This window comes from Anopheles maculipalpis, chromosome 2RL (genome assembly GCF_943734695.1).
Source record: "Anopheles maculipalpis chromosome 2RL, idAnoMacuDA_375_x, whole genome shotgun sequence".
NCBI classification, from domain to species: domain Eukaryota; kingdom Metazoa; phylum Arthropoda; class Insecta; order Diptera; family Culicidae; genus Anopheles; species Anopheles maculipalpis.
In genome coordinates this window covers 66,834,671-66,859,203 of record NC_064871.1, presented here as the reverse complement: position 1 = coordinate 66,859,203, position 24,533 = coordinate 66,834,671, and the positions used below count along the sequence as shown (strand labels likewise).

General features: G+C 45.1%; 6 protein-coding genes across 8 annotated transcripts in view; 4 read left to right on the top strand and 2 right to left on the bottom strand.

The window, feature by feature from the left end:
• LOC126567400 (caspase-1-like) overlaps positions 1–15,765 on the top strand; it is a gene marked incomplete at its 5' end in the record, with an annotated part of 178,948 nt that extends 163,183 nt beyond the window's left edge. The window contains one exon of the mRNA XM_050223623.1: positions 15,743–15,765. Coding sequence (XP_050079580.1) covers positions 15,743–15,765 — 23 coding nt within the window. The remainder of the gene's footprint in view (positions 1–15,742) is intronic.
• Positions 1–24,533, bottom strand: part of LOC126556255 (39S ribosomal protein L15, mitochondrial) — a 416,466-nt gene that overhangs the window by 113,253 nt on the left and 278,680 nt on the right. The gene's annotated exons all lie outside the window — the stretch shown is intronic.
• Positions 1–24,533, top strand: part of LOC126556015 (maltase A3-like) — a 252,849-nt gene that overhangs the window by 40,712 nt on the left and 187,604 nt on the right. The gene's annotated exons all lie outside the window — the stretch shown is intronic.
• LOC126568780 (E3 ubiquitin-protein ligase mind-bomb) overlaps positions 1–24,533 on the top strand; it is a 191,102-nt gene that overhangs the window by 42,977 nt on the left and 123,592 nt on the right. The gene's annotated exons all lie outside the window — the stretch shown is intronic.
• LOC126556384 (uncharacterized) overlaps positions 1–24,533 on the top strand; it is a 258,686-nt gene that overhangs the window by 188,903 nt on the left and 45,250 nt on the right. The gene's annotated exons all lie outside the window — the stretch shown is intronic.
• On the bottom strand, positions 548–13,443 carry LOC126556054 (chitin deacetylase 1). The gene is made up of 5 exons (XM_050211230.1): positions 13,318–13,443; positions 8,280–8,440; positions 7,946–8,195; positions 1,550–1,871; positions 548–1,393 (listed from the first exon to the last, which is right to left on the bottom strand). The coding sequence occupies exons 1-5, from the start codon at positions 13,367–13,369 to the stop codon at positions 565–567; spliced, it is 1,614 nt and encodes a 537-aa protein (XP_050067187.1). The 5' UTR covers positions 13,370–13,443; the 3' UTR covers positions 548–564.

Here is a 24,533-nt window from a genome sequence, read left to right as displayed (position 1 = left end):
ATAAACGACAAAAATACATAATTGTAATATCCACAGCATTCGTTGTTTTCTCTCTTCACTCTTCTGATGCGTGTTTTCGTATTCCATGTGTAAGCGGAATTACAAGAGTTCTCCCTCGGGGGGGCGAGAATGTGTAAAGGTAGTCTCGTGAATGGCCAGCGGCAATGATGCTGCGGCTACGAGGCGCGAGACTAGACATCGAGGAGAGGACCGGGTAGGATAGTTGGTCGCTTTAGTTGACTACCCGGCAGCTCCCCCCCCGAGGGGGGTTATTTGATTCGATTGGAGCAACGCACGAAAGATGAGAAGTGCGCAGTTGCATTAGTTTTGTTTGGAACTCATGCTAGAGTTCCACATGTCATAAAGTGAAAAAACGAAAGTAGGAGAAAAGCCATCCAATCGCTAGGATGGAATAAACATAGTGAGCGAGAAAAATCTGAAATTCCACGACCATTGTCCTCCTAGGAGAACGTTGCGGGATAAAGTTTTAGGAAGCGTTTAAAAAAAGGCAAGAGGGAAGTGTTGCCCAAAAAAAGGCACGCTGCTTTTGCAAGAAGTGACAGCTTAGAAGAAACCATCACCGGTGGGATCATTCACCCACGGGTAGTTGTTGGGGCAGCGGACGCAAGTCTGCAGATTGATCGTTTCTCCGGGCACTTCCTTGGAGGTAAGCTTGCAGGAATGGGGCACCCAGCAGGCGGGCTGTCCCTCAACGACGCACTTCTCCCTCCATGGCTCGAAGTTCTTCACTTCGTTGGTTGTTCTCGGGTTCTGGATCCACTGGATGACCTGAGTCATGGTGACGAAGTACACGTCGTTGTGGTTGGACAGCACCTCATCAATCCAGTACAGGAACGCGTCCAAGAACTCGGGATTATTCTTCAGCCACGCAGCGTGGAAGTACAGACCGAGCGGGGCACGGTTCTGATCGTAGTGCCGGTCGAAGTTGTGGTTGAGGAAGTTGTAGAACTGGTCACCGGTGAGAATGTTCGAGCAGGAATCTACCATTGCGCAACCGGGCAGATACTCGTCGTTGGTCGGATCCTCCCGGCGGTCGAGCTCGTTCATCACCATCTCCCAGACGGCGTGCGAGCGGGTCGGGCAGCTTTGCAGATTACCGTGGCACCGATGCGGCATGCGGAAGTACATCGTGTACGGCCATAGCGGTGGGTTCGAAAGCGGCGCTGTAATGGTCGAATCGTACAGGAACGCTTGTTCCTCCATCATGGTGAACTGGTTGTTGCCTCCGACGCGCAGATATGGTGCACGCACACCGACCACCGAGTTGTCCGTAATATTGGCATACTTCTCAATGATGATTCTCATACCGGCCATCTCCTTCGCCCAGTCATCTACGGTAGCGTTCGACCAGAAGCGTTCCTCATCGTTGTGACTGTTGTGCAAAATTAAATATAGTGAAGAAAACATGACGTCCAACAGATGATGGATGCAAGATGCAAGAATTTCGCAACCCTCTGTTACTAATGTACAAGACGATTGTAATCGAAACAAGAGAGATCCTCTTGCTGATATTTTAGACGTTACTTACGTGATAGAGTGGACCGCAATTTCGTGTCCCTTGCGGTGCGTCTCCTGTACAGCCGAGTAGTTGGTGTACTTGTGCGAGACAAAGTACGTCGCCTTGATGTCGCAACCGTTCGGGTTCTTGCGCTTGCCGTTGAAGATCTCCTTGTACAGGTCGATGTTGTTGTTGTTGATCGCGTCGTCGAAGGTGATGGTGATCATCATCGGCACATCCTTAGCCGGTAGGCTGCCGGGGATGGTGGTTCCATCCTCAGAGCAGAAGCAATCTGGCAGTTGGCACACGGATTCATCGCACGGTGGCGCTCGGTTCGGATCGTTCTCGATATCTAGATTAACAAATGGATGCAAGAAATGTACACATAAGTACCGAAGAAACATCTACTGCCCAGGAGATATCTCCTGTTGCCATTTAATGTATCGTGCGCCTGCGATGAGATGATTGACAGTTGGACCCGGACATTGTAAGTGCAAGGTTTTCAAGGTTTACTGCCACGACCGAATGGATGGACGCTGCACTGAAACAGCATCGTACAATGGACGTGTGCAAAGCACACAGGACCGTGAACAAGGCATTCCCACTGACGACTTGGGACTTGATAGCGATCTTCGTCGTACACCTGCCGGGTAGGTTGGTTTTTGTTACGAAACAAAGGAAACATGTTGACCGCCAAGAGAAACCGAGACAGAGACGTTAAACTTCATGTATGCAGTTGGGAAAGCATGAACTTGTCAGTACGGTTGTTTGTCCGAACCAGTCAAACGTATTCGGTTTCCTTTCAGACATCTATCAAAGGAATCTGTTATGCTTGTTTTGTTTCCCTCCCATACTTATGATCATTTTTTTGTTGTCGTTTTTTGGCGGGAATCATATAAAACCAAATCACGATAGAGTAAAACCAAAAGCCTAAAATGGGTTCGTGAACAACAACGCCCGAAACCTGATAAGAAAACAAAGCAGGCAAGCAGTTGCTGTTGCTAAGCTCCTAGCTGGGAGGGGGAGACAAACCTTACGGCACCGAAATCCAGTTTTCTCAAACAAAATCGAGAGTGAAATTCAATTTACATATCGACGCAAACATCGCACTCCACGCTCCGCTCCGACCGTTCAAGTGGCGACGTCCCAAATCGTCCCCGATACACGCGTACACTTTTCCCTGAGGGACGTACCACACCCGCCGGGGATCGTGACCCGCTAGACGCTAGAGGTGTCGGAGAGAAAGATCCGTAAAGATCACGCCGATTTGATAACCGCAGCCGAGGCAGAGCGTACGGTGATAGGCGGTTTGGCGTGGAAGCAACCCGGTCTTGGGGTCTAGTTTTTGTGTGCGTTTCAGGTTTGCCTGCTCGTTCACTTTCCTTCGGTCGCAAACCGGCTCGGGATTATACGTCCCACTACGATTCGGGAGAAGGTAATATTACGCAAAGCGAAAGTGTGTGCTTACGGCGCTGTGCTAAGTCTGGACGCGGAGGGGTGCGAGACAGTTAGAGCGGGGAGAGCAGGAGCGACGGAAAGACAAGTAGCCTCTGCGGTCTGCACCCTGCACACTGTAACGTCGCGTTCGACACCATGCGGGAGTCAACGTTGACTTTGGGCCACGTGATGGGATATGATGTCCGAAAATAAGTCACCACGCCAGGAGCTCCGCAAAACCTAGCCGCCATATAATGAGCGATCAGAAAACCTGTTTGACGGACACGCTCTAGGGGTACAGGTTGGTTTGACCCGACTGGAACGAACGCGGATCATTTGCTCGTTTCGCTTGACCGATCTGTTGTGTTTGCTGGGCGACGACGTGGCTAAAGCACGTATCTTCGCCACGCTTTTCTGACGTATGCGGAAGGGAAGGGCATGGTTACATGCCGCGACATGACTGGGGAAACCGTGTGCACATTTATGCGTACCCATATATGCGCCACCACCCCGATCACCATCTAAGTGGCAGCTCGACCGTCGACGTTTCCTGATCGCTTCCTGCTTCTTGTATTGCGCACCCAACGCTGGCAAACCGGATCCAGCGAGTTAACGCTAGCACTCAGCGGCTCGGCACCTGCAGCGGGCAGGAAAGGTTGGGACTTATTTCTATAAAACTCCCTTTTCGTAGGCTAGCCTGCGCTATCTTACTCCACGAGGAACTGATAGAGGCGGTACGTTTGAAGGACGCAACACTTGAGTATGTGATGTTGCAAAAGGTAAGACTTTGGGAGATTGTCCTTCTTTCTGGTTCTAGAAGGCTAATGCGTATGACGTGTTCTAAGTAATGGAAGGAGTGGTGGTTTTGAAATTGACACAAGCCTTCCAATTAAGTGGCCATGATGTAGGCAAAATTTCACGCCCGGTTTCCTAACGCCTAAACCCGCCGAAGGTAGTGACGAATGATGAGGACTTTGTTTTAATTAAAAGCTATGAGCTCACTTCTAACCAATGCGATGCAAGCATTAAGCTTCCTGAATCTCGGGTTGGTAGAATGGATTTCCTGGAAACAACAACCAACTTGCCGTGGAAGAAATATGCAGGAATTATCTTGATTCTGGCATACGAAAATAATGGTTTCACCTTTCACCTCCCAATACACCTCGAACTCTTTTGACAAGCTTAATCAAACTAGCTTCAAACGTCGACCAACAGCGAGCCGTTAGAGCCGTTAGCATTAAAGCAACCGATGACGTCTTATGTGCTGTGGGCAGCTTAACTACAATCACCCAAAGGAATGTCTGCACGCGAAAAGCGCAATCTCATGCTTGTTGCGCCGTGTATCGGGCACCACGCAGGGACGGAAATTAATCAACAATGCTCCATTAGAAGTGTCCATTACCATCGCGGTCCAGCATCGGGTGACGATAGATCTCGGGTGATGAAAGAATTTGTTTTCGGTCGTTGTTGTTGGTCGGTTTTGTGTGTTTGTTTGTTACCAACCCCGGATCGGTGCTATTTCAACAATTTACCAGATGGCGTATTTTAGGCATAGGTATGCCCAATGGTTCATGAAACCCAACCACGTGCAAGTAGGCAGGAAAGGCATTGTGCCTAAGCAAATACGCGAATAAATAACCCTATTAGTTGCAGTACGGCCCACACCACGATATGGACACAAGGGGTTTAGGTAGATAGGCCACCGTAACCACCGTGCGATGCTTGTTTGCGAGCCTCTCGCACGAATGTTGGGTGTGGGGCGAAGTTTAAGGGACCACATTTTGCTAAACGTGGCCGGCTTCCTTGCAGCATGGTCGACGGTTGTTTAATTTCATTGTGTCTGATCGGTTTTTAGTTTTTTTTTTTTAGGTTTTCGGTGCATGAAATTGAAGTCTCCTCCGTTCCCGTTTTCGGTGCGGCTGCTTGCTTTACGAGAAAGCTCACGATCCTCGATGTAGTGACTGCCACGATCGATTGCAAACGATCGTTGAGACGAAGACTAGACGAAAAGCCCACCCTTTGAGAGCGGGAGTATCGTGGCATGGGTTGCATAAGCCGCGATCGGTTGAAATCTATGCGGGGAGAGAGATGTCCGTCGTGAAAGAGTTGCCAACATAAGGGTACACCGATCGGCGTGTAACCTACAAACCCGCTTTACCACATGCTCAGACACTAAACACACACACACACACACACAGATAGACACGCGCAGCGTATGAACCTCCTTGTTCGGGGTCCTTCTGGTTGCTATCACCTCAGCAGCTTCAAGCTAAACGAGACCAACAAGATGGCTGGTCGGTGCGCAGCCATAGACCGGTTCGTCGCGGCAGATACTTCGAGTTGATCCGAGTGACCTAAACACCGGACCACCGGAGCCGGAATCTTGTCTGCTGCACCTTGCCTATGCTGAAGCGATTCGCAATTGGTAGAGAAATTGCATGCGATACATTCGACGATAGAAAAGAGGAGATTCGGTGAAGTTTTTCGATGGCCTTAACATATGCTTAAAATCTACACAGCAGAACATTTCTGTAGATCCGATAAGCGCCACGCTTTGCTGATTTGTTACCGCTTCGGGAATGCCAAAGCCACGATGCGAAATAGAGCACAGTATTTGCTTTCTTGCTAGTTTACATATTTTGCTTTCTGCAAAAGAAATCCCCCAATCGATGCAAATCCGACACAGGTTTGGAAAACTAGTCGGAGCAGCAACGTGCGAGTGCTCCTCCAACAACGCCGAATTTGGGGTAGATGGGGCAAAATCTAGCAAAAAAAAGCATGGTCTAAAATATGCGCACATAATTTTTGAACCTCCACACCGGGCGCGAAGAATAAGAAGAGATCTTAAAATAGGCTTAAGACTCGGCGCTTGCAAGAAGCCTTTTTATTCCCAGCGTGTCTACGATTGCCTTAAGCGGGCCAGCTTCTTGCGTGACATTGTGCATGGTGGAAAAGACGACGACGACGCCAACCACAACTTCGATGCAAACGGGGTTGGGTGTATGTTCGGGTGCGGCAGCGTAAGCCATTGCGTAAGCTTTTGCAATTCCACCTGCTGCTGCTGCTGCTGATGCTGCTGCTGATGCTGTTAGTAGGCACCACGCGTGCGTTTTTTCTGCTGAAGATGTGTGTTTTTGTTGTCGTTTCGGTGTTGCTATTTTCGTGCGAGCATCATCGTCCGGGAGTGATGCGATTGCATGCATAACCTTTGCCGAGTTGTCGGAGATTTTCCTTTTTTTTTTGTTGTAGCTGGTTGTTGTGCACAAGTGTGCACACCACTCCATTTGGGAGATCTCCCCGGTCGGCCAGTGCAAACAATGGCTGGCAGGCCGAGTAATAACAGCCACAAACAAAAAAACCAATATCCACCGGTCAGCTAATTGCCCCGCGGCCAAAAGGCTAACAGTAAATGGTTCGAGCCAAAAAGGTAGAATCACGCTTACATCCGGCTGCAAAGTAGCCTTTCTCCTTTCACCTTCACCCACGATACATGTGCCCCGAGCGAATGTGTGATCAGCGTGTTGTGCGTTGTTTTTGTTTTTTACTTGGATTTTTGCGAAACAGCGCTTACCAGATGTTCCTGTTTACGATACGTTTGGAATTGGCGAAGAAAATGGCTCACACTGTGGGGCACTTGTGTCTGAGTTCAGTTGCATAGTGGCATGGTTAGAGTACAAACTATAAGACACGTACGCATGCAGGAGCTAAAGTGCATGCTAAATGTGAAAGCCAGCAAACGCGAGTATTAGTCCTCAGAGCGGTCAGGATCGAGAGACTGTGCGGGGGACAGCGAGAAAGGTATCCGTTATTGTTATTTTGTAATACCAGCGTGATGTAAAACGCAGCAAAATATGCGGATCCAACTCCAAAGGAGAAGGTTTCGTCGATCGGTTTTTGTTGTTGGTGCAAAAGATCCTTTCCTTTTTTGTCTCCTGCTTTTCCTTGCCGCCCTGATATGCGTGTCAACTTCAGGAGTCAACCTCGGTCAGAAGAAAGAGAAAGTTTTGGTGGGTGAAATTGCAAATGCCCTAGAGCGTGTAATCCCTTCAAATGGCACTGTTTTTTTTTTAAATCCAAGCGATCTAAAAATAGCACTTCACTAGTTCCGAGACTCAGATCTCCAAAACTGTTGTGTCTGAGCAGTGTCCGCGTGAGAATTATTATTTCGCTGCCTGTTGCAAGGTCAGCTCCGGGTGAGGTTTGTGGAGGTATATCTGAAGAAGATGTCGGAGTCAAAAATAGGCATCCAACGATCCTGCTGTGCAGATCCATACAATGGTGGTAAGCAGATTGCGTTTTTTTTTTTGCTACTTTTTCTCCTCTTCTTCGGTACACTACATGTGGTGTCTATCTGGGTCCGTCGGTTCTCCCTCAAGGACGTCCAGGTGGGTTTGAGAGCGCGTCTGCAATCGAAAACCGATCGCTGGTGAAACTGGGGGGCGGGAGGTGTATGTTTGTGTGTGTGTGTGTGTGTGTGTGTGGCTCGTGAGGTTTGGAATGTGATCTTTCTATATCCCGGCGGGAGTGTTGCAAGTGGCAGGGATAGGGTGAATGGTGGAACACAAGGAGAGAAGTGGTTTTTAGCACCATTTTTTCGTAACAACTCGATTAGATGGAATTTGGCTTCTTCTGCTTCTTCTTCCACTGTATGTGTGTATGCGTGGATTTATTTAAAGGAATCCAGTTTCGCTGCCACGCCTCGGCGCGGATTGTGGAGGATTATGCAAATACTCCGATCGATCGCACTGCACTGTGTGCCACGGTGTGAGGATGTGCCACGACGCTGCTGCTGTTTTGCTGCTACTGCTGTTTATGGATATGAATTTTAAACGGGCGTGATCTATGGCACGGCCTCCACCGGGGCCGTAAAGGTTCGTGGTTAATTTTGGCGCATAACATTTAGGAAATTCGATCGGTTGTGAAATCGTCCACTCATCACTGTTTGACACGAGCGCCGTTTGTGAGAGATTGGAAGGCTGGGACACTTACCGCAGGAGTTCTCGTCCGAACCGTCAGTGCAGTCCTTCTCGCCGTTACAGAAGAGACCGCGCTCAATGCAGTTACCGTCACCGCAGGCGAGGAACCCGTCCTGACACAGCGGCTCGTCGGTAATCAGCAGTGGTTTCACCTTGCGCTCCTTGTTCTTGAATTTACAGTTCTTTACCGCATCCTTCCAGTCGCAGGTCTGCTTCTCGATGTCAAAGTACAGACCGGCAGGACAACGGATGGCTTGCAGACCCTATAGTACGAGAAGTGCAGTATACGAAAGGTAGTGAGATTAATCTTGAGCAGATGGATTAATTTCAAAATGCAGTGTACTTACCGACGATGTGCACTGGATGACGTCACGGCAGTTGTCGCCTTCGCCCGCTACCAGCCGGAACCATTCACCGGCATCTTTGTCTTTGCAAAGCTCTTTCTCGAATGACTCTTCCTTCTTGGTGGTTTCTTCCGCCTGTCGCTTGATTCGCACTTCGGCCGTGGCTGCGCGTCGCGTACGAAGGACGAGAAATTAAAACATCGCATTAGCATCAAATCAAACTTATTCTCGCGCCACGCGGTAATAAGACGCAAACGCAAATAAGTGCAACGAAGGTCAGAACGGTTACAAGCGCAAAGGCCGTAGCACGGTGCTGGGAAAAAGTTAAGCATCACCGCACACCGCATCTACGGCGATGCTCGAGTTCTTAGTTTTCTGTTCTACGGACACTTTGGGTGATGGGTGATGAGAATAATGGTGTGCACAGTTAGTGGGCAATTTGGCACAGGCACATTACGTTGCCGATGAATGGTGTTACCAATTTGACCTAGTGCCCGTTTCACAGGGGTGATACCGATCGCTGCTAAGAAGAATCATTTCGGCCCGTTGTATCATTGGGTAATCGATGTCCGACTAAGCTAGAAGAAGGCACACAGCGGGAAGATCTTCACCAGCGCGCGGGATAGTATTTACCGGCAATGATTAAAGCCCGTGTCAGGTTCGCCAAGGGGGTGCGCATTAATTGACTCACTCGCTTTTCAAGTCTCACGGTTGAAGCACTTGCTTAAGTATCGCTTGAAGACGCTTGAACCTTGACCTCCCCTGCATTCCTCTTACGCTGGGTGATCGATTCATGCAGAGATGCGCACACCGAGTGCAGCAAGAGTAGCTTTCGTAGGGAAAGCTTCAGCATAGGACTCGCTGTAAAGACTTCAACGCCGTACAAGCGAGTTTAATTTTCGCGTTAACATGCTGTGTTGATCGATGTAATCGATCTTTTGATGAGCATGTTTAAAGTATCGAAATGGGTCAGGGAAATGACACAGAGTATGAAACTGGAAACATCGGTGTTAAAATTGTGTACTTCGAATTTAAAGTAAAATTTAAACCCGTATCATTACACGAAACATTGCCCTTTACCATTTGCATCACAAACCTTTCCATTTACTGCTCGGTAATGTTTTTGGCACTCCTTCAAAAAGAAGGCAGCGTTATTGGGAAAGCTTCCCAGTTTTGCAGCATCCAATAGCGTCAAGCGTTTAGCCCACCCCGAACACGATCGTAACCCACCTTTTCTGCCGGATCGGCTCTCGTACCGGTAGATGCAACAGCAGCAGGTGCAATTGCGCCAGGCGGATTTAGATTCCGATTTGGGTTTGGCACAAAAAGCAACCAAGCACACGCAAAAGTAACAAGGGATTCATTTCACGCGAGCAGTACTGGGGTTTTGTCCTGCCCCAGGGCACGCTAATGTACCGTGCAGAGCAATCGCTTCGTGATCGAGCAATCGAGCAACAATCTTACCAGACGGAAAAGAGAAAGAAACCCATCATCGAAGAAAAAAAAAAACCCCCCAACAACCGTTGGGTTGACATTTGATGCGGCACCCAAAAGCCGTTGCGAAAGATCGCCTGCCAGCATTGCAGATGGATCATTTTCCATACCCAGCAGAGCAAATGTCTGGTACCTCATTCGGCTTCTTTCATCTGGTGCCGTAAAAATGACACGCCACACGATCGTGTCGAACTGGCAATGGGTTGAAGTTCATTTATTTGATCTTTCCTCTCTCCCGGGTACCCGATGGCCCGGTATTGCTCGATCGATGGTTTTCTACCGCCAGCCCAGCCAGATTCAGCTAATGAACCGCACACCTAACCACGCAATCGCAATTGTTTTCTGTGCGCCGGGGTGGGATGGTGCGTTTGAGAGGTTGATGGCAATCATAATTGAAGGAAATCCGAAACAAGATTGATTTCGAGTGCGCGAGCGCATTTGCTGCGGTACTGCTGGCACCCTCTACTCAAGGAAGCAACTGCGTTGGAAGTTGGGGAAAGCAAGCCGATTGCAACCACTGCCATCAGTGCGTCTTTCCAGCAGAAACGCGGAAAGGCTTCGGTTCGGCGCGTTATCTGGCCGCGTGTTTCGATTCGATCGTATTGCATAAATCACCCTCTTCAGGCATCGGGCTGACGACTTACCGGCGGAAGCAACAAATCAACTTTACCCCCTGGGTAACCGCGGTGAAAAAGGATGTAATGGCAAAATAAGTAACCCGCACCCATAATTGCTGACACTGGTATGGTGCTGCGCGAGCTTCATTACTGACGCAGAAATGGCACGGTTTGTGTGTGGTTGTATCGTGCGCATTTGATGAAAAAAAAAAGAATACCCATCCATGTGCGTGGGGATGCCTCTGTCTTCAAACCGAAAATGGAAGGTAAATGCACCAACAGTTTATGTACGAATATTGCAAAAAGACAAGGCAGAGGAAGTGCCCAGTTACTTTACCATTTTTATCCACAAAAAAAAAATTTTTTTTTTGAGTTTCACATTATTATTTCATTTTCAGCCTTAATAGCTTATTGCATTTCACTTCACCTTTTGTTGTTCATTGCACTTAATGAATTCATTTTTATTTTGGTGGTATAACATTATACACACAGATCGATCGTTAGAACGATAGATTTAGCTAAATATCGTTTATGTTAAATTGATTTAAATTAAGCGCATTTTCGTGGTACATTTATTCATCCAACGATCCCTAGCTTTTTGCTTTCAATGAGTCATATTTAAAATAGATAAATAAACGAACGAAGATAAATGCGAGAAATAATATTTCTCGCATGACTAATATCGCAATATCTTGCAGAATATGGCGTTCAAGGGTGAAATTTTACATGAAAGTAACGATCGCTGCACATTTCGTTGCGTGAAACTGAACTAAACATTTCTAAAAGTCGATCCACAGTGCTCATTACTGAAGCAAATCTTTTATTTTTATCCAAACAATTCCCATTTCGGCTCGTGCTTGCAATACACGGTTCTAAATTTCTCCTTTTCAAAGATGCCTTTGAAAGAAACATCGTGGTAAGTTAAGAAAACTCAAGATCCAAAGAATATTCCCAGAGTTTCAAAGACTCAAAAACGCTTCAAACTTTACTGTAACATAATCTGTGTCAGGTGTAGATGCAAAGGTTATCAAATTCATACAGAATCCCTCCCAATATCCGCATGGATTTACCGAATATGTGAATATAGCTTGATTTACTAATTGCAGACTTTTGACGCGAGGTCTTCACTACCAAGGGTTTTGTTCTTTTTAAAAAGTTGCTCTTCTACTGTTGTGGTGCAGGGTTTTTGATGCAATCCATCTTTCAATTGCTTCTTGTGCAAATATTAGCTAATGTTAGCAAGTGCTAATACTCATAATTGAGTCATGAGAAATTTTTACAACATTATGTTGATAATATTTTAATGATGCTATTTTAAACGCTTAATTCTGATTCAACTGTTTCAATTGATTGTTTAGTAATTTATTGTGGTAATTTACAATGTAAACTAAAAGAACTATGCCCCTTGTTTTTTGCAATTAATGGACAACTTTGCAATCGATTGTATTGTACAAACAAATTCAACGGTTGGCATTGGTTAACGTAAACGGACTGAAGTTTGACCTATATGTGATCGCACTAAAAACGCTCTGAGGAAGCCTGGGCGTTCGTACGAAATGAAATAAAACATTTCTTGGGAAATTGTGTGCTTAATGTTTATCTTCTTGACTAAGATCAGCAGAGCAAGCACATAAGATCATCAAATAAGTATAAAAGATGAAAATTTAAAAAACAATCTACTATTCAATATAAACATATTCAACTCATTCCATTTACGCTGGCACGGATGACATTTCGTCCTAGCGTTATCATTGGAAGCCTACGAATCTGCATTTAAATACTTTTTTCCCGTGCTTGTGTGTGCATGGTTTAAGGTCGGGTTTGTGTTTTCACTCGGCAAAGGCACAGAAAAATGCCACGGAGAAAGAGATGACCATCGAGCCGAGCTGAAAATTGGCTTGCATTATGCGCTATCGGGAACAGGTTTTGTTTTTGTACCGCGCGTCCCAGGATCTCTCACACCGGATCTTGCTCCACCCGAGCCTGTTTGTGTCAGGCTGGCAGGCTGGCTGCATTATCACGTAATATCGCTGGAGAAAGAAAGCCGGTGTGAACCAGCCTCGGTTCGACCCGGTTCCGGACGCAATATCGATGTAAAGTTGAAAGCGAATTAAAAGAAATAAAAAAAAAAGCGAACCAACAAGTGATGTGATGTGGTGTGTCAGCGCTGTGACGTGGTGTCGATGGTGCGCAATTCATCCGACCAGCCGCATATGCTGATTGTATAATGTTATCTGTTGGCACGCTGTCCATCCGAACCGGGGTGTCCATATCCGGTAGTGGTGGAAATAAGGTGATGTGATAATCGGGCACGGTAGAAATCCTTTCCCAGCAAACCTCGCATCGATGCGGAAGTGTAAACGGGGTGTACGGTAGGACAATTAGGACATTCCATTCGAGCGAGAATGTGGAACCTTTTTGCACACGCGTGAAGGAGTCACAGTTGGCCAGCGATTGGTAAACTCCCACGCCAAAGAACAGCTCACCAGATCGCGGATTGCCTACCGTTAACGATCGATTGTTGTAAAGCTAAAGCAGAGTGCGTGAAAATGGTACGCAAGCAAGAGACCAGGGGTGGCAAGCGATTTTGTGAAAGGTTGGCCCCAAAGCGACCAGGCACAGCATAATGCTTCACCCGATCGCGCGATTCACTCTCCTCGGTCGGCTCTGGGTGAGCGTAGCTTTTGCGTGTGACACAGAAACTGGTTCTTATGCGAGTTTGCGAACCGTTGCAAATGCATCCAACGCAAGTGCACTTTCGACGGTTTGGTGCAAAAAAACAAAAATGGAAAACGCCCTCCCCCGAAACGTTGGCAACTCGAGGCGGAAGCTCATGTGCGGATGATGTCAGCCGTTCTCTGTACAAACGACTTCAGCCCTGCTTTGCTAATGTTGGGGATGGGGGGATGCTTAAGACTAGGTTCGCTTACCTGTTGCCACCGTTAGCGCGATGATGCCAATTAAGGCCAGCAACTTCACCATGTTGACGTACACTTTCGCTGCACTGCTACGAATTTGTTTGGCGAGGATAACACACAATCAATCTCGCACGTCTAAGCTTGACTATTTGCGATAGTGCCTCACCGGTTGTTTCTGTCTTTTTTCGCTTACTCGTCAGTACAACACTTCCAAAAGCAACCCCCGAAAATTCCAAAACCAATGTCCTCTTGCCAGGGCAACTTTGTGCACGCAGGCCGCTGAACAACACACTTTTGAAAACACACACACTCTGTCTGTCTTGCTGTTCGGCGCCTGTCTCGTATTAGGCTTTGGGTAGCAGTAGCAGCAGCAGCAGTAATGAAAAGAAACCTCCGCCGACTGGGACCGTGGTGGAGACACTGATTTAACGCTGCGACAGTCGCGCAGCTTTGCAGCTCGGTCGACGGACTTTCCTGCGAAACGGGCACGCTCACAGACCGTTCTTCGGGTGGCAGGGTTTTTAGGGGAATGTGTACGTTTTGTTGTTGCTGTTAATTTCTTGCCACCGTTCGCTGCTGGAGAGAGGGGCGAGCTGCCCGCGAGTGAACGAATCGAATCGAACTCGCACACCAAATGTACACGGCCGATCCCGCAGCCAAAAAGTTGGATCTCACTGACTGAAATTCCGCACCAAGATGCAATGCACTCTGGCTGGGTGTTCGGATTTTATTCACAATGGCTACGCAAGTCACTCGGCAGCGAGACTCATGCTTTCGTTTGGGGAAGCACTGCGTTCAAGAGAGCGCGCGAGAGCGCGTGAAGTAACTCATGTACCGAGTCGAATGGGGAAATAACGTGGATGGGAGCTTTTGTGTCGTTGTGCGTATGAGTTGGGTGGGTTGCTCACGCGCCTAAAGCTCATCACACCTTTCCATACGGCTCGTCTGGTCCGAAACCGTGACGACGACCGTGAAATGATTGGTGGTGGTGGTGGCTGAAGGGAATGGTGGTTTGAGGGATTTGATACATTTGGACGTTCCTTTCAATTGTCGATTGTTTAGCGCGCTGCATGGGCATATTTGCAACTTATTTATTGTAGGAAAACGGTAACTGAAATTAGACCCGGTCCCCGGACTTTAAAAGATTAGTCGGTTTAGTGGCGATTAACAATGTGGAATCGTTTATCTTTGATATAGCAAGCAAAACTTGCTTTTCCTCGTTGCTTTTGATATAACGTGTGAGCTATAGGACGCTTTGGAATCTACTCATACGCTCCTGTCAAAGGTACTATTCAAAGTGTTTCCAAGATTTGGTATTGCTAAGAGTATTCCAAAGACTTACATCATCTAAAACTTGGTTGATTCTAAGAGGCTATTAATGTCATTATGATGACACGAACCACATTGAATAGTTTTCTAAGTCCATCTGGTATCTTGTACATAGAGATGGTCCTAATGCAAGGAACATTTAATAATTCGGAGATAATTTTCAATTAGACTATCCAGTACCAGGTCGGTGGTTGGCACCGACAGCAATAAAGAAGCTGCAGAAACTCCTCAAGTCCTCAACCATACGAATTTGGTACAGAGTTCCAAACTTCACAATGGAAAAACTGGAGATATAAAGAACATTAACTTCATTGTAGTCATGCCTTTTAGAAGTGGTGTGTAAGCCCGGTGGTGTAAGCGACAGCGGCGCCGGTTTTTAAACGGCAGGACCGGGGTATAATTCCCATCCGGACCGTCTCCCCGTAGTGAGGATTGACTACCCAACTACGTGGTATCGGCAGTCTAGAAAGCCATTATTTCGATGGCCAGCATGACCTTACAGGTTGTTAAGCCAAGAAGAAGAAGAAGAAGAGTATAACCATAAATGAGTTCTTCTGAAGGCTCCGGGTCACGGAAAAATCTCAGTTTAGCAATTTCTGCCTTTTCTCCATTGTCCCGCGCAGGTAGCTTGTGTATGCCCCAGGTTCTCAGAAAGCGATTTCAAAGCGAGAAATATTATACAAACACTCATGGGAACCTGAAAATTTGACTGTGAAATCCTCCGTGGCTCGTGCCATAAATAGATTATTACAATAAAATTCGCGTCTAATCAAAACCTTATCAATGACAGTTTTAACTGCTATTATTTGAAGCTCTCTAGTGTCGAAGCTACGTGTAGCGGAGTGTTCAAATTTGAAGTTTCTTTTTATTTAATAAGTAGTTGGATAATAACACCTAAACTAGTGGACGAAAATTTAAACACATTATGAAAGGCTCTCTAAAATCTATAATGTCGGTGTATGCCGACAAGCGCCAACAATTCATACAACAAATTGAATACCGATTTCGAACAAACGTATGGAACAGATGTGACTAGAAGCACTGCGAGACAGTCAGCAATGCAATACGGGCATGGATTAAGAATTCCAAGCCGTTCCTCGTTTGGGAGTGGGCAAACAGTTGCGCGGGTGAAGCAACGCGTGGGAGATGGGGAAGGAATTTGAATATTAAATCACTGTTCCATCACCGCGTGGCTGATGAGTGAGTTTACCACGGTGCATTGCACGCCATGTTTTAAAGGGGCACCACTGTGTGACATGTGACGATTGAGCTACGATGACATTTTCCCTTCTGCCATGCTGGCTTAGCAGTGAGGCCGGGGATTGCTTGTGATGTGCCTAATGCACTTGTACATGCACCGAGTGTATGCGCATATGCAATGGTTAATGAAGCAGTTTTTGTGTGTGCCTACCGGTGGAATGAGTGGAAACGTTAATCATTAGACGGGCCACTGACGGAAACAATTTGAGCCCGGATTGTGGAAGACTTAAGCAAGATGGGTCTTTATTGCTAAGACTGGACTCTGGGGGATATTACCGTTAGGTTGTTAAGGAAACGTAGTAAACCGTTTGACCCGTAATAAATAATGTTTGTACCACTGACACAAGCAATCATACGTTTATACCTTTAAGTTTCCTTCTTCAAACAAAAAGTACAAGAGTTTGATGTCTCCGTAATATGACAGAACGGCTTTTACTATCCTTGAAACATCCATGGCGGATAGGGAATTCTCTGCCGAGATATAAACTATTTTCCAGTATTTAGAACCATCTCACGTACAGAGCTGCTCACTAATCCTTCCTGCTGCGTGAGTTCAAAGCACTCCTTTCAAAAGGATTCTCACGGACTTTCGGTGGCGAAGGCAAGGCAAGGAAGACCCGGCACACAGTACGTTCGCTTTTATTTGGTTTGCTTTTTATCGCACAACCTGTGTTCCATTTTAGGTTGAGCATGTTACACTGACCTTCATTGGAAGCCGGATCTCGTTCGACAGGTTTTTCGTTTCTTTTCTTTTTTCTTGGCTGTTGGTTTTAGGGGGTTGTTCCGTCGTCCATTAACCGGCGGGGCAGTTCAGAATCAGGAAGACATTCTCGAGTCTCCTGGAAGCTTTACGCGTGAAACATGGGTAACCGCATGAAGACATGCACGCAGCATGGCCCCGACCCTGGCGCCACCGGTCAGTGGCAGAGGGAGTTACCCTCAAGCGACACGGTGCACCTCCTTCTTCTTCTCGCATCGGGCGAAAAATTTACTCACCTTGAAATTATTATGATAAAACCGCAGAGCGCAGTAGCTCAATGCCACTCAACCGGTAAGAAGGAGAAAGAGGAAGCGGCAGAGCAGCCGTTGTCAGTATTTATCACAATCGCCAACCTTATCGAAACTCAATTGAACCACTGGTGGATCTGAAGAGGTCTGAACTCAGTATGCAACAGACAGGTTTGCTGAGGGTTGGCAGAAGAGGTGAGACTTGGGGTAACGAACATGGCGCAAGAGTTCCCGTGATCATAATCGATCGAGTTGGAAAAATAGACATCACCTCCCGTTCCGCACCGTGCACGAAATCTGCCACCCAGCAAGTTCCCGCCGTCGTATCCTTCGAGGAGAGATGCTCCATTTGAAATGCAAATGGCGCTTGAAGCGTTTCTTCTTCATCTCGCCCATACTGCGCTTCCATTGGCTTTCCACCGCCATACACATAAATGGTACCACTATGTGCAATAGCAATAAAACCGGTGGCAAAAGTGTGAAACCGCTTTGGAGTTTATCGTTTTTGGTGTTTTGCCACCAAATTATGCTAATCCGCTGGTCGCGTCTGATAAAGGAGTTCTTCGGACGCCTCTGACAGCATAAATCATTTCTTTGGTATTCTATTTTCGGCGAAGGAATGTTTTGCCCCGTATGTATCTGTCTTCGTAGTTTGGCCTGTTGGTTTATATTTTTATTAATTTTCGACTGGTGCGTTTGGGTGGTGATCATAAATTATTTATCGATTGTAGCGTCAGTATACGCCGGTGGGTAGTGACGAAGGTTTTAGAGGACGGAGTGGCGTGTCATCTCATGTGGAACAGCTTCAGTTCAAGGTTCACATTGGCTGGCCGGTCGTTTGGTGGGTCGAAGTTGAAGGAGGAAGCGATTGTATGGCGCTCCAATTTTCGTCTGCCACTACGGGCCAATGAACCAAAGTTCATGTTCATTGAAACTGTTTCGGAAACGGTTTGGTGTAACTGATCAAATAGATGAAATAGATTTCCACGCACTGCTAGCAGAAGGAATGCGATGTGTGAGTTTTTTTTCCGGGGTGTTAAAGCTTTCACTATCGAGTGGTGATTTGTAAACTGTTTTGTTATATCTCGCGAAACGGAATCAATTTTGTGAGTGAGTTTAAGTGCAAACTTGTATTTTTGATTGTGTATACCAACGAAAGAGATAATCAATAATGGCACTAATTATCACAGTTAAATTAAAGTATGGTTACTAACTTCTTCATGCTAATACTACAGAAAAACAGGACAGAAAAAGGAATAACTAAAAAAAGTTTAAATTCTCTGGTTTTAAATCAGTCATGCGTTCTGTAGGTACCGTAAGAATGGTTATTTATAAATTTATTCATATATTTATTTATTGCAAATACCTTAGACTTCACACTGCAGGAATCAAGTAAAGTTTGACTATCCAATTAAGTGGAATCAATAAGTCTAGTAAACCATGCAATGGTAGGCTTAACCTCGGAGGTCATTAAATCTAGAAGCAGCCGGTAAAGCTATGTTTAGGGCTCAGAGATCCTAAATCTAACACATGACGTCACTCGTTAGGCTTTAGTTAATTTTGACAAAGCTGAGCAATATATAGGAAGGAGATAAGATGAAGAGAAAGCAAATCAAAGGATTTTAGGAGGATGCTGAACAGTTTAGTGGAAATATACTTAGCCTAGCGAATGATCAGATAGGCTTACCGCATCCTACTTCTTACTTACTACGTTTTTTTCAATACGCCTGCGGTAATATATTACTACAAATATCTGAACTTGGGTAAACCCGCCAACCCTGGCGATTAAGTTGAAAGTTATTTTACATATCGTCACAGGATCACCTAAAGGGAGGACAATTTTGTAATACCACAATTCTTAATTTTTTAAGGAAAATTTTATAAATTTTGTCTATAGCTAAGTTGTTCTCCTTTTTCGCACTACAATCTGGGGAGAAATAAGCGTGATATTACAGTGTTTTGCAGGTCACAGAAGTGTCTCCATGTTTAAAACAATCCGCGAATTTTGGCACCACGAACCATCCGAATAATCTAAGTCTTATTATTGTTCAATCTAAAATCGCATATTGTTTTAAGCTTGGAGACACTTGTTCTATGACCTGAGAAACACTGTAATACTAGAACTACTTGACAAGTCATTTTAACTTGTCCCGTACCTTAAATCTGCAACTATTTTTTATGGCTAAAAAATTCTGTCGATGTTTATGCATGACTTAAAGTCATGTGTTAACACTTTAGTGTGTTAACACTTTTTTTAGTTAAAAAAATACTGTTACAATAATAACTGTTATTCTATGGAATATCGTAAATAAGGTAAAGAAGATACATTGCTTCCTGAGCAATTTACAAATAAATCTTCAAAACGAAAAAATAATCAACACTTATTTAACTTTTAAGAACACCGAAATCAATGAAAAACAATTTGTTATAAATATTTTTAAATTTTACGAATAACACTATAAAAACATTCATAACACTGCGATTGATTTTGCTCATAGTGCAATATGGTTTGTTGATGTTGAACACAACTTGCATAGCTTCTGGCATGCAACCGCAAAATGCTCGGCCGTTAACGTGGCAGCGTTGCTGACACACATGTGAGTATTTAAATTTAACGATTTGAATGATATTCAAAAACTTTTTATAAGTTGACATTCAGTTCAGATATGCATAAGACAGGGTTGCTGTAGTTAGCAATCTAATGCAATGGCTTAAATAGTTGGTAACGCAATAAAACTGTGTTTATTTAGTTGCTTATTGTCAAAACTGCTTGTAGTGCTTGTAGATTTATTATAAACGCGGTAAGAACGGAACAACGTGATTGCCTGGCCTGGCGAACCAGGAATCTTTCTTTTTCTTTGATTGTCCAAGCAGTCTAAAGATTCTGGATGACAATCTTCCTTACTGGAACGTTGGGGACATTGTTAGGGGGACTCTCGATGCTCATCGGCGGAGCAAGTTGATTCAAACTTGTCTTCCCCTGTTCAAACGTTGTTTAATTGTTTTACTATGATAACTGGTAACTTTTCACTACACGCAGCTTGGTAGAATGTGCCTCTTGACGTCTTCGTTGTCCTTCGGCAGGACTTCTAAGTACACTGTGACTCGTGCTCTGCAGCAAGTAAAGATTAATTTCAACCATAGACCCGATAGTATACTGATCACCATTCTTTTCAGCTTTCCCGAGTATTTGGCTGAGCCTATGGCATGCGTCTTCTTACTCTGTCTGGGATAATGCACCATTTCTTTTGTTTCGCCTTCCTCGAGACAGCAATATGAGAGTTGCTGTTCTCACTCAACATTAACGACGTTACTTTGGCTTTTACTGAGGATGAAGGTTAACTCTACGCTGATGATGTTTGGTTGTTTCATCCTGTTCTGTCTGTAGGCTTTAAATATTACTTCACACCGTGGTGTATTGCAGCGTCTCGTTGTTTGTTATTAGGCTTCAATACACTGGCTAGGAGACGTGATAATACTCAGTGCATCTTTATGTCTAAGCTCCTCATCGGTGAGGCAGATGCACCCGATCCTTTGACTAGAGTGTATATAATTGTCCCTCCTAGAACCTTCCGTTATTACAGACCACTTAGCACTGGCCTTAGAAGACATGCATATAACGTGATTTATGGCGAAAATGGTTCTTAGATTTATTTTGTTGTTTGTTTTTGTTGCCAGTTATTTGATTTGCCAACCTAATGATTTCAGTTAGGTACTTCATATTAACTCCTGAGCCTTGCGTTTAACTTTTCTGTTTTAGGCGTCCTTTTATTTTTTTGTATTTATTTAAATCAATTTGGCTGCCGCATGGGTAACACAAATCATTCTTATTAACCAAGAAATGGGAGGATCGTTAATGTGGATGAAAGGACGAGAACTCATGAGAATGAAAGCGGGACACAGGGACGTAGTCGAACAGATGATATTGAAGTCCAAGAGTGCAAAACAAAAAGTTCGATTGAGCCGTAACGCGTATGGGATGGAATGGGATGTGTAAAGGAGGTCTATCACGTAGGTAGCGGAATGGGACGTAAAGTGGATTACAAAGTTAACTAGTAAGCTAGTTAAGTTTACCAGTTAATTAAGTTTTAATTTTAAGATAGTGACAAGGGCATGTCTGGCTTATCTATTTTTGGATCAATACAACTTTCAACATTGGTTTAGATTATTATTGTAAATTATTATTAAATTATTTAAAAAACTATTCTCTGCCATCAGCTTCCTATGAGTGGTTCATTGCAATTATCTTCGCCTAGCATCGTCTGTTAACCAGCGTGTAAAACACCGCATGTTCTTTGGATATCCAAGCATTAGCCATTGCCGGATCAGAAACCGGGAGATTGAGACATTCAATGAAAATGTGTGCCCCGTTATATTTACATTAATGACCGGGAGGAACGGGCCGAAATACAGACCAGCATATCAAAGGACAACCATGAAAATTTTCTATAGGCTTCAAATAAGAAGCTTCTCATGTAAAGTCGCTTGTACAAGGCAGCCGCATGTATCTCATTCTATACAGTCACTATTAGCTGTATCACAGCTATGACAGTGTTGCGTCCTGCAGCAAAGACTGCGTCGTCTTTCTTTCCAAGTATTATGCTTCATCAACTGAGTCAAAGACCATGTAACTACATGATGTGCACGATAAATTTAACACTTGGACATTTCGTTAATAGTTCGCGATTGAGTTGTCGTATCAAAACAAAAGATAAGTCATTCAACAGCCACAAGTGTTTGAAAACAGTGAAAAAAATGTCGAGTGAACTTGATAAATGGAACCCGACCCGGAACTAACAGGTTGGCTGATAAGTCCCGGTCTGACACATAGATGGCGCCGCTAGTATTAAATGCATATTATTTTTATATAGCACCAACCTTCAAATGATTCGTGTCAAAATTTGACGGCTGTATGTCAATTAGTTTGTGAGACAGAGCGTCTTTTGTCAAGCAACTTTTGGTTGCTTGACGAACGAAAAAAGAACGAAGAAGAAAAAAGTGTTGTTCCACCAAGACAACGCACCGTGCCACAAGTCATTGAGAACGATGGCAAAAATTCATGAATTGGGCTTCGAATCGCTTCCCCACCCACCGTATTCTCCAGATCTGGCCCCCAGCGACTTATTCTTGTTCTCAGACCTCAAAAGGATGCTCGCAGGGAAAAAATTTGGCTGCAATGAAGAGGTGGTCGCCGAAACTGAGGCCTATTTTGAGGCAAAACCGAAGGAATTCTACCAAAATGGTATCAAAAAATTGGAAGGTCGTTATAATCGTTGTATCGCTCTTGAAGGGAACTATGTTGAATAATAAAAACGAATTTTGACAAAAAATGTGTTTTTCTTTGCTAGACCGGGGACTTATCAGCCAACCTGTTATGGAAGCGAATTACGTGTTTGATCCGGGAAACCGGGACATCAAAATGGCGGCGCAGTGCATTAAACACGGTGAAGGATATTTGCAAGCAGGTTGAAACCTGCAATGGAGATTTTGAGGTGGAAGAATCATGCCAGGCGGTCGGATTGCTTATGAAACGACAAGTTCTTCGACACTTCTTCGAGCAGGGTCTGAGGCTGAACGCGGACGTCTATGTGAAGACACGGTCGTCAAGTCCTGGATACCTAAAGTGACTAATGGTAGGCCGTATGTGTGGCAACAAAATTCGGCACCTTGTCATACGGCCACCAAATCGCAAAAATAGCTTAAAGACAATTTTTACGACTTTACCACACCCAATGTTTGGCCTCCCAGCTCCCCGGACCTCAGCCTGATGGACAACTTCGTGAGGGGCATGGTTGAAAAAGACACCAACCGGAACGTCCTGCAACACAAAAATAGAGTTAGTGCAAAAAATTAAGACCGTTTTTGCGGCCCTACCCAGGGCTATGGTAGTCCGTGCTTGCTTCAAGTTCCGGAACCGAATACTGGCGGTCATCGATGTCGAGGGTGGTTACTTTGAGTAAGTTGTGCAGCCAAATGATAGGCAAAAGTTCGTAGGAAAACATTTTTTTCTTATTTGCCTCATTAATTTTTGTTTTCAATTCCCACAGGAACTTTCAAATTTATCGTGCACACCATGTATCTGCCCTGTAGGAGCTTAAATTTGAATCTTCTTCTTCTTAATGGCTTAACGACCTTAAAGTCATGCCGATCATCAAATGGCTTACAAGACTTGCCGATACCACTTAGTTGGATAGTCAGTCTTCACTATGAGGGAACGGCCCGGATGGGATTTGAACCCCGGTCCTGCCGTATGAAGACAACACCGGGCCGCTTTTTAATCTTAACTCAACTAAATTGACAACTTGGTTTAGTTTACTTTACAACTTAGTTTAATACTTTACGATCATCTCAGTTAGATGATCGTAAAGTATTTTATCACAAACAATCAGTTTTAAACTTGTAAAAACAAACCTCTTCAAACTTTTCATGAATCAACTAATTGCAAATGGTAATTTTATGATCCATTTTACGAATTGATCGTTACACAGATTGCCTGCATGCAAATTATCTTCTCAACAAAGGTTTTACATGATTTGTTATGCTGGAGTTGAAGCGTACCACTAACATCGTGGTGTATGAATTGATGACCCAAACCACACCCACTACTACACGAAGCCTCCAGTCCTTGAGTCCTGCGGATCGTGTTTCAATAATTTCCAGTTCACCATTATTTACGGCTCCCGATAATTGAATCAGATTTCGTCTACTCCTATGCGCACAGGCACAGTCGTGCTCGCTGGTCGCAACGCCGTTTGGGTTATATCCTGGGGGAACATTGCCTGTCAGAGTCTTTCCACCGGTAAATGTACGCGGTTTGAGCGATTTCTTTGTAGGAATTTACAATTCGCCCAGCTTGGGCATCAACAGTAGAGCCTACCACGCACACGTGCAACGCCTATGCCTATCCCCGAAGGATATACAATCGCTCCATTGCTAGCGTCTGGTTACCGTCCAGACCACGTCGTTAGAGTGGAGCGTTTCCCAGAACGGTTCTTTGTCATCGGACGTATGCGTGCTTCAATTTACATAAAGCCACACCACACCTTGGCACTGCCGAGTTTTCCTCTCGTGGAACAGTAACCATCCGTTGGCAGAGTCGTACTACCTAGAGTCCGTGCTATCATTATGATACCATCAGTGCGACTTTCCTTACTGTTAAAGTAGAATAAAGCAGCAAAGGCCACGTTCTTCCTCGCACCACACGTCAACCGCGATGCTGAAGTGAAAGAGCACAGCGAAATATTAAACACGTAAGGACTATAAAATAGATTTATGTACCGACAGGGCGAATAAATGAACTTTATAACATTATTACGATTATTGGCTACCGGTTGATACCGCGGCTACATCAACAACGAAGAAGATGATTAAACCGGCCCGTGATGCCACGATTTGCCACGGTCTGAAGGTTTCGTAGTAAAAATTGAATTTCTCACTCACCACGCGAGAGTGTGGGTCAATTTGATCTGAAGTGTGAGGCGGTATCGCTCGCCTGCCGAAGATTTGACCCACAATCATTCGAGCTGTCAGCGAAGGCTTAGCAGGATTTGAGAGGTTGATAAACTCCTCCGAATCGGCATGGTACAGATAGCCTGGTTAGAGACTTGAACGTAGGATGGTTTTGTGTGTCT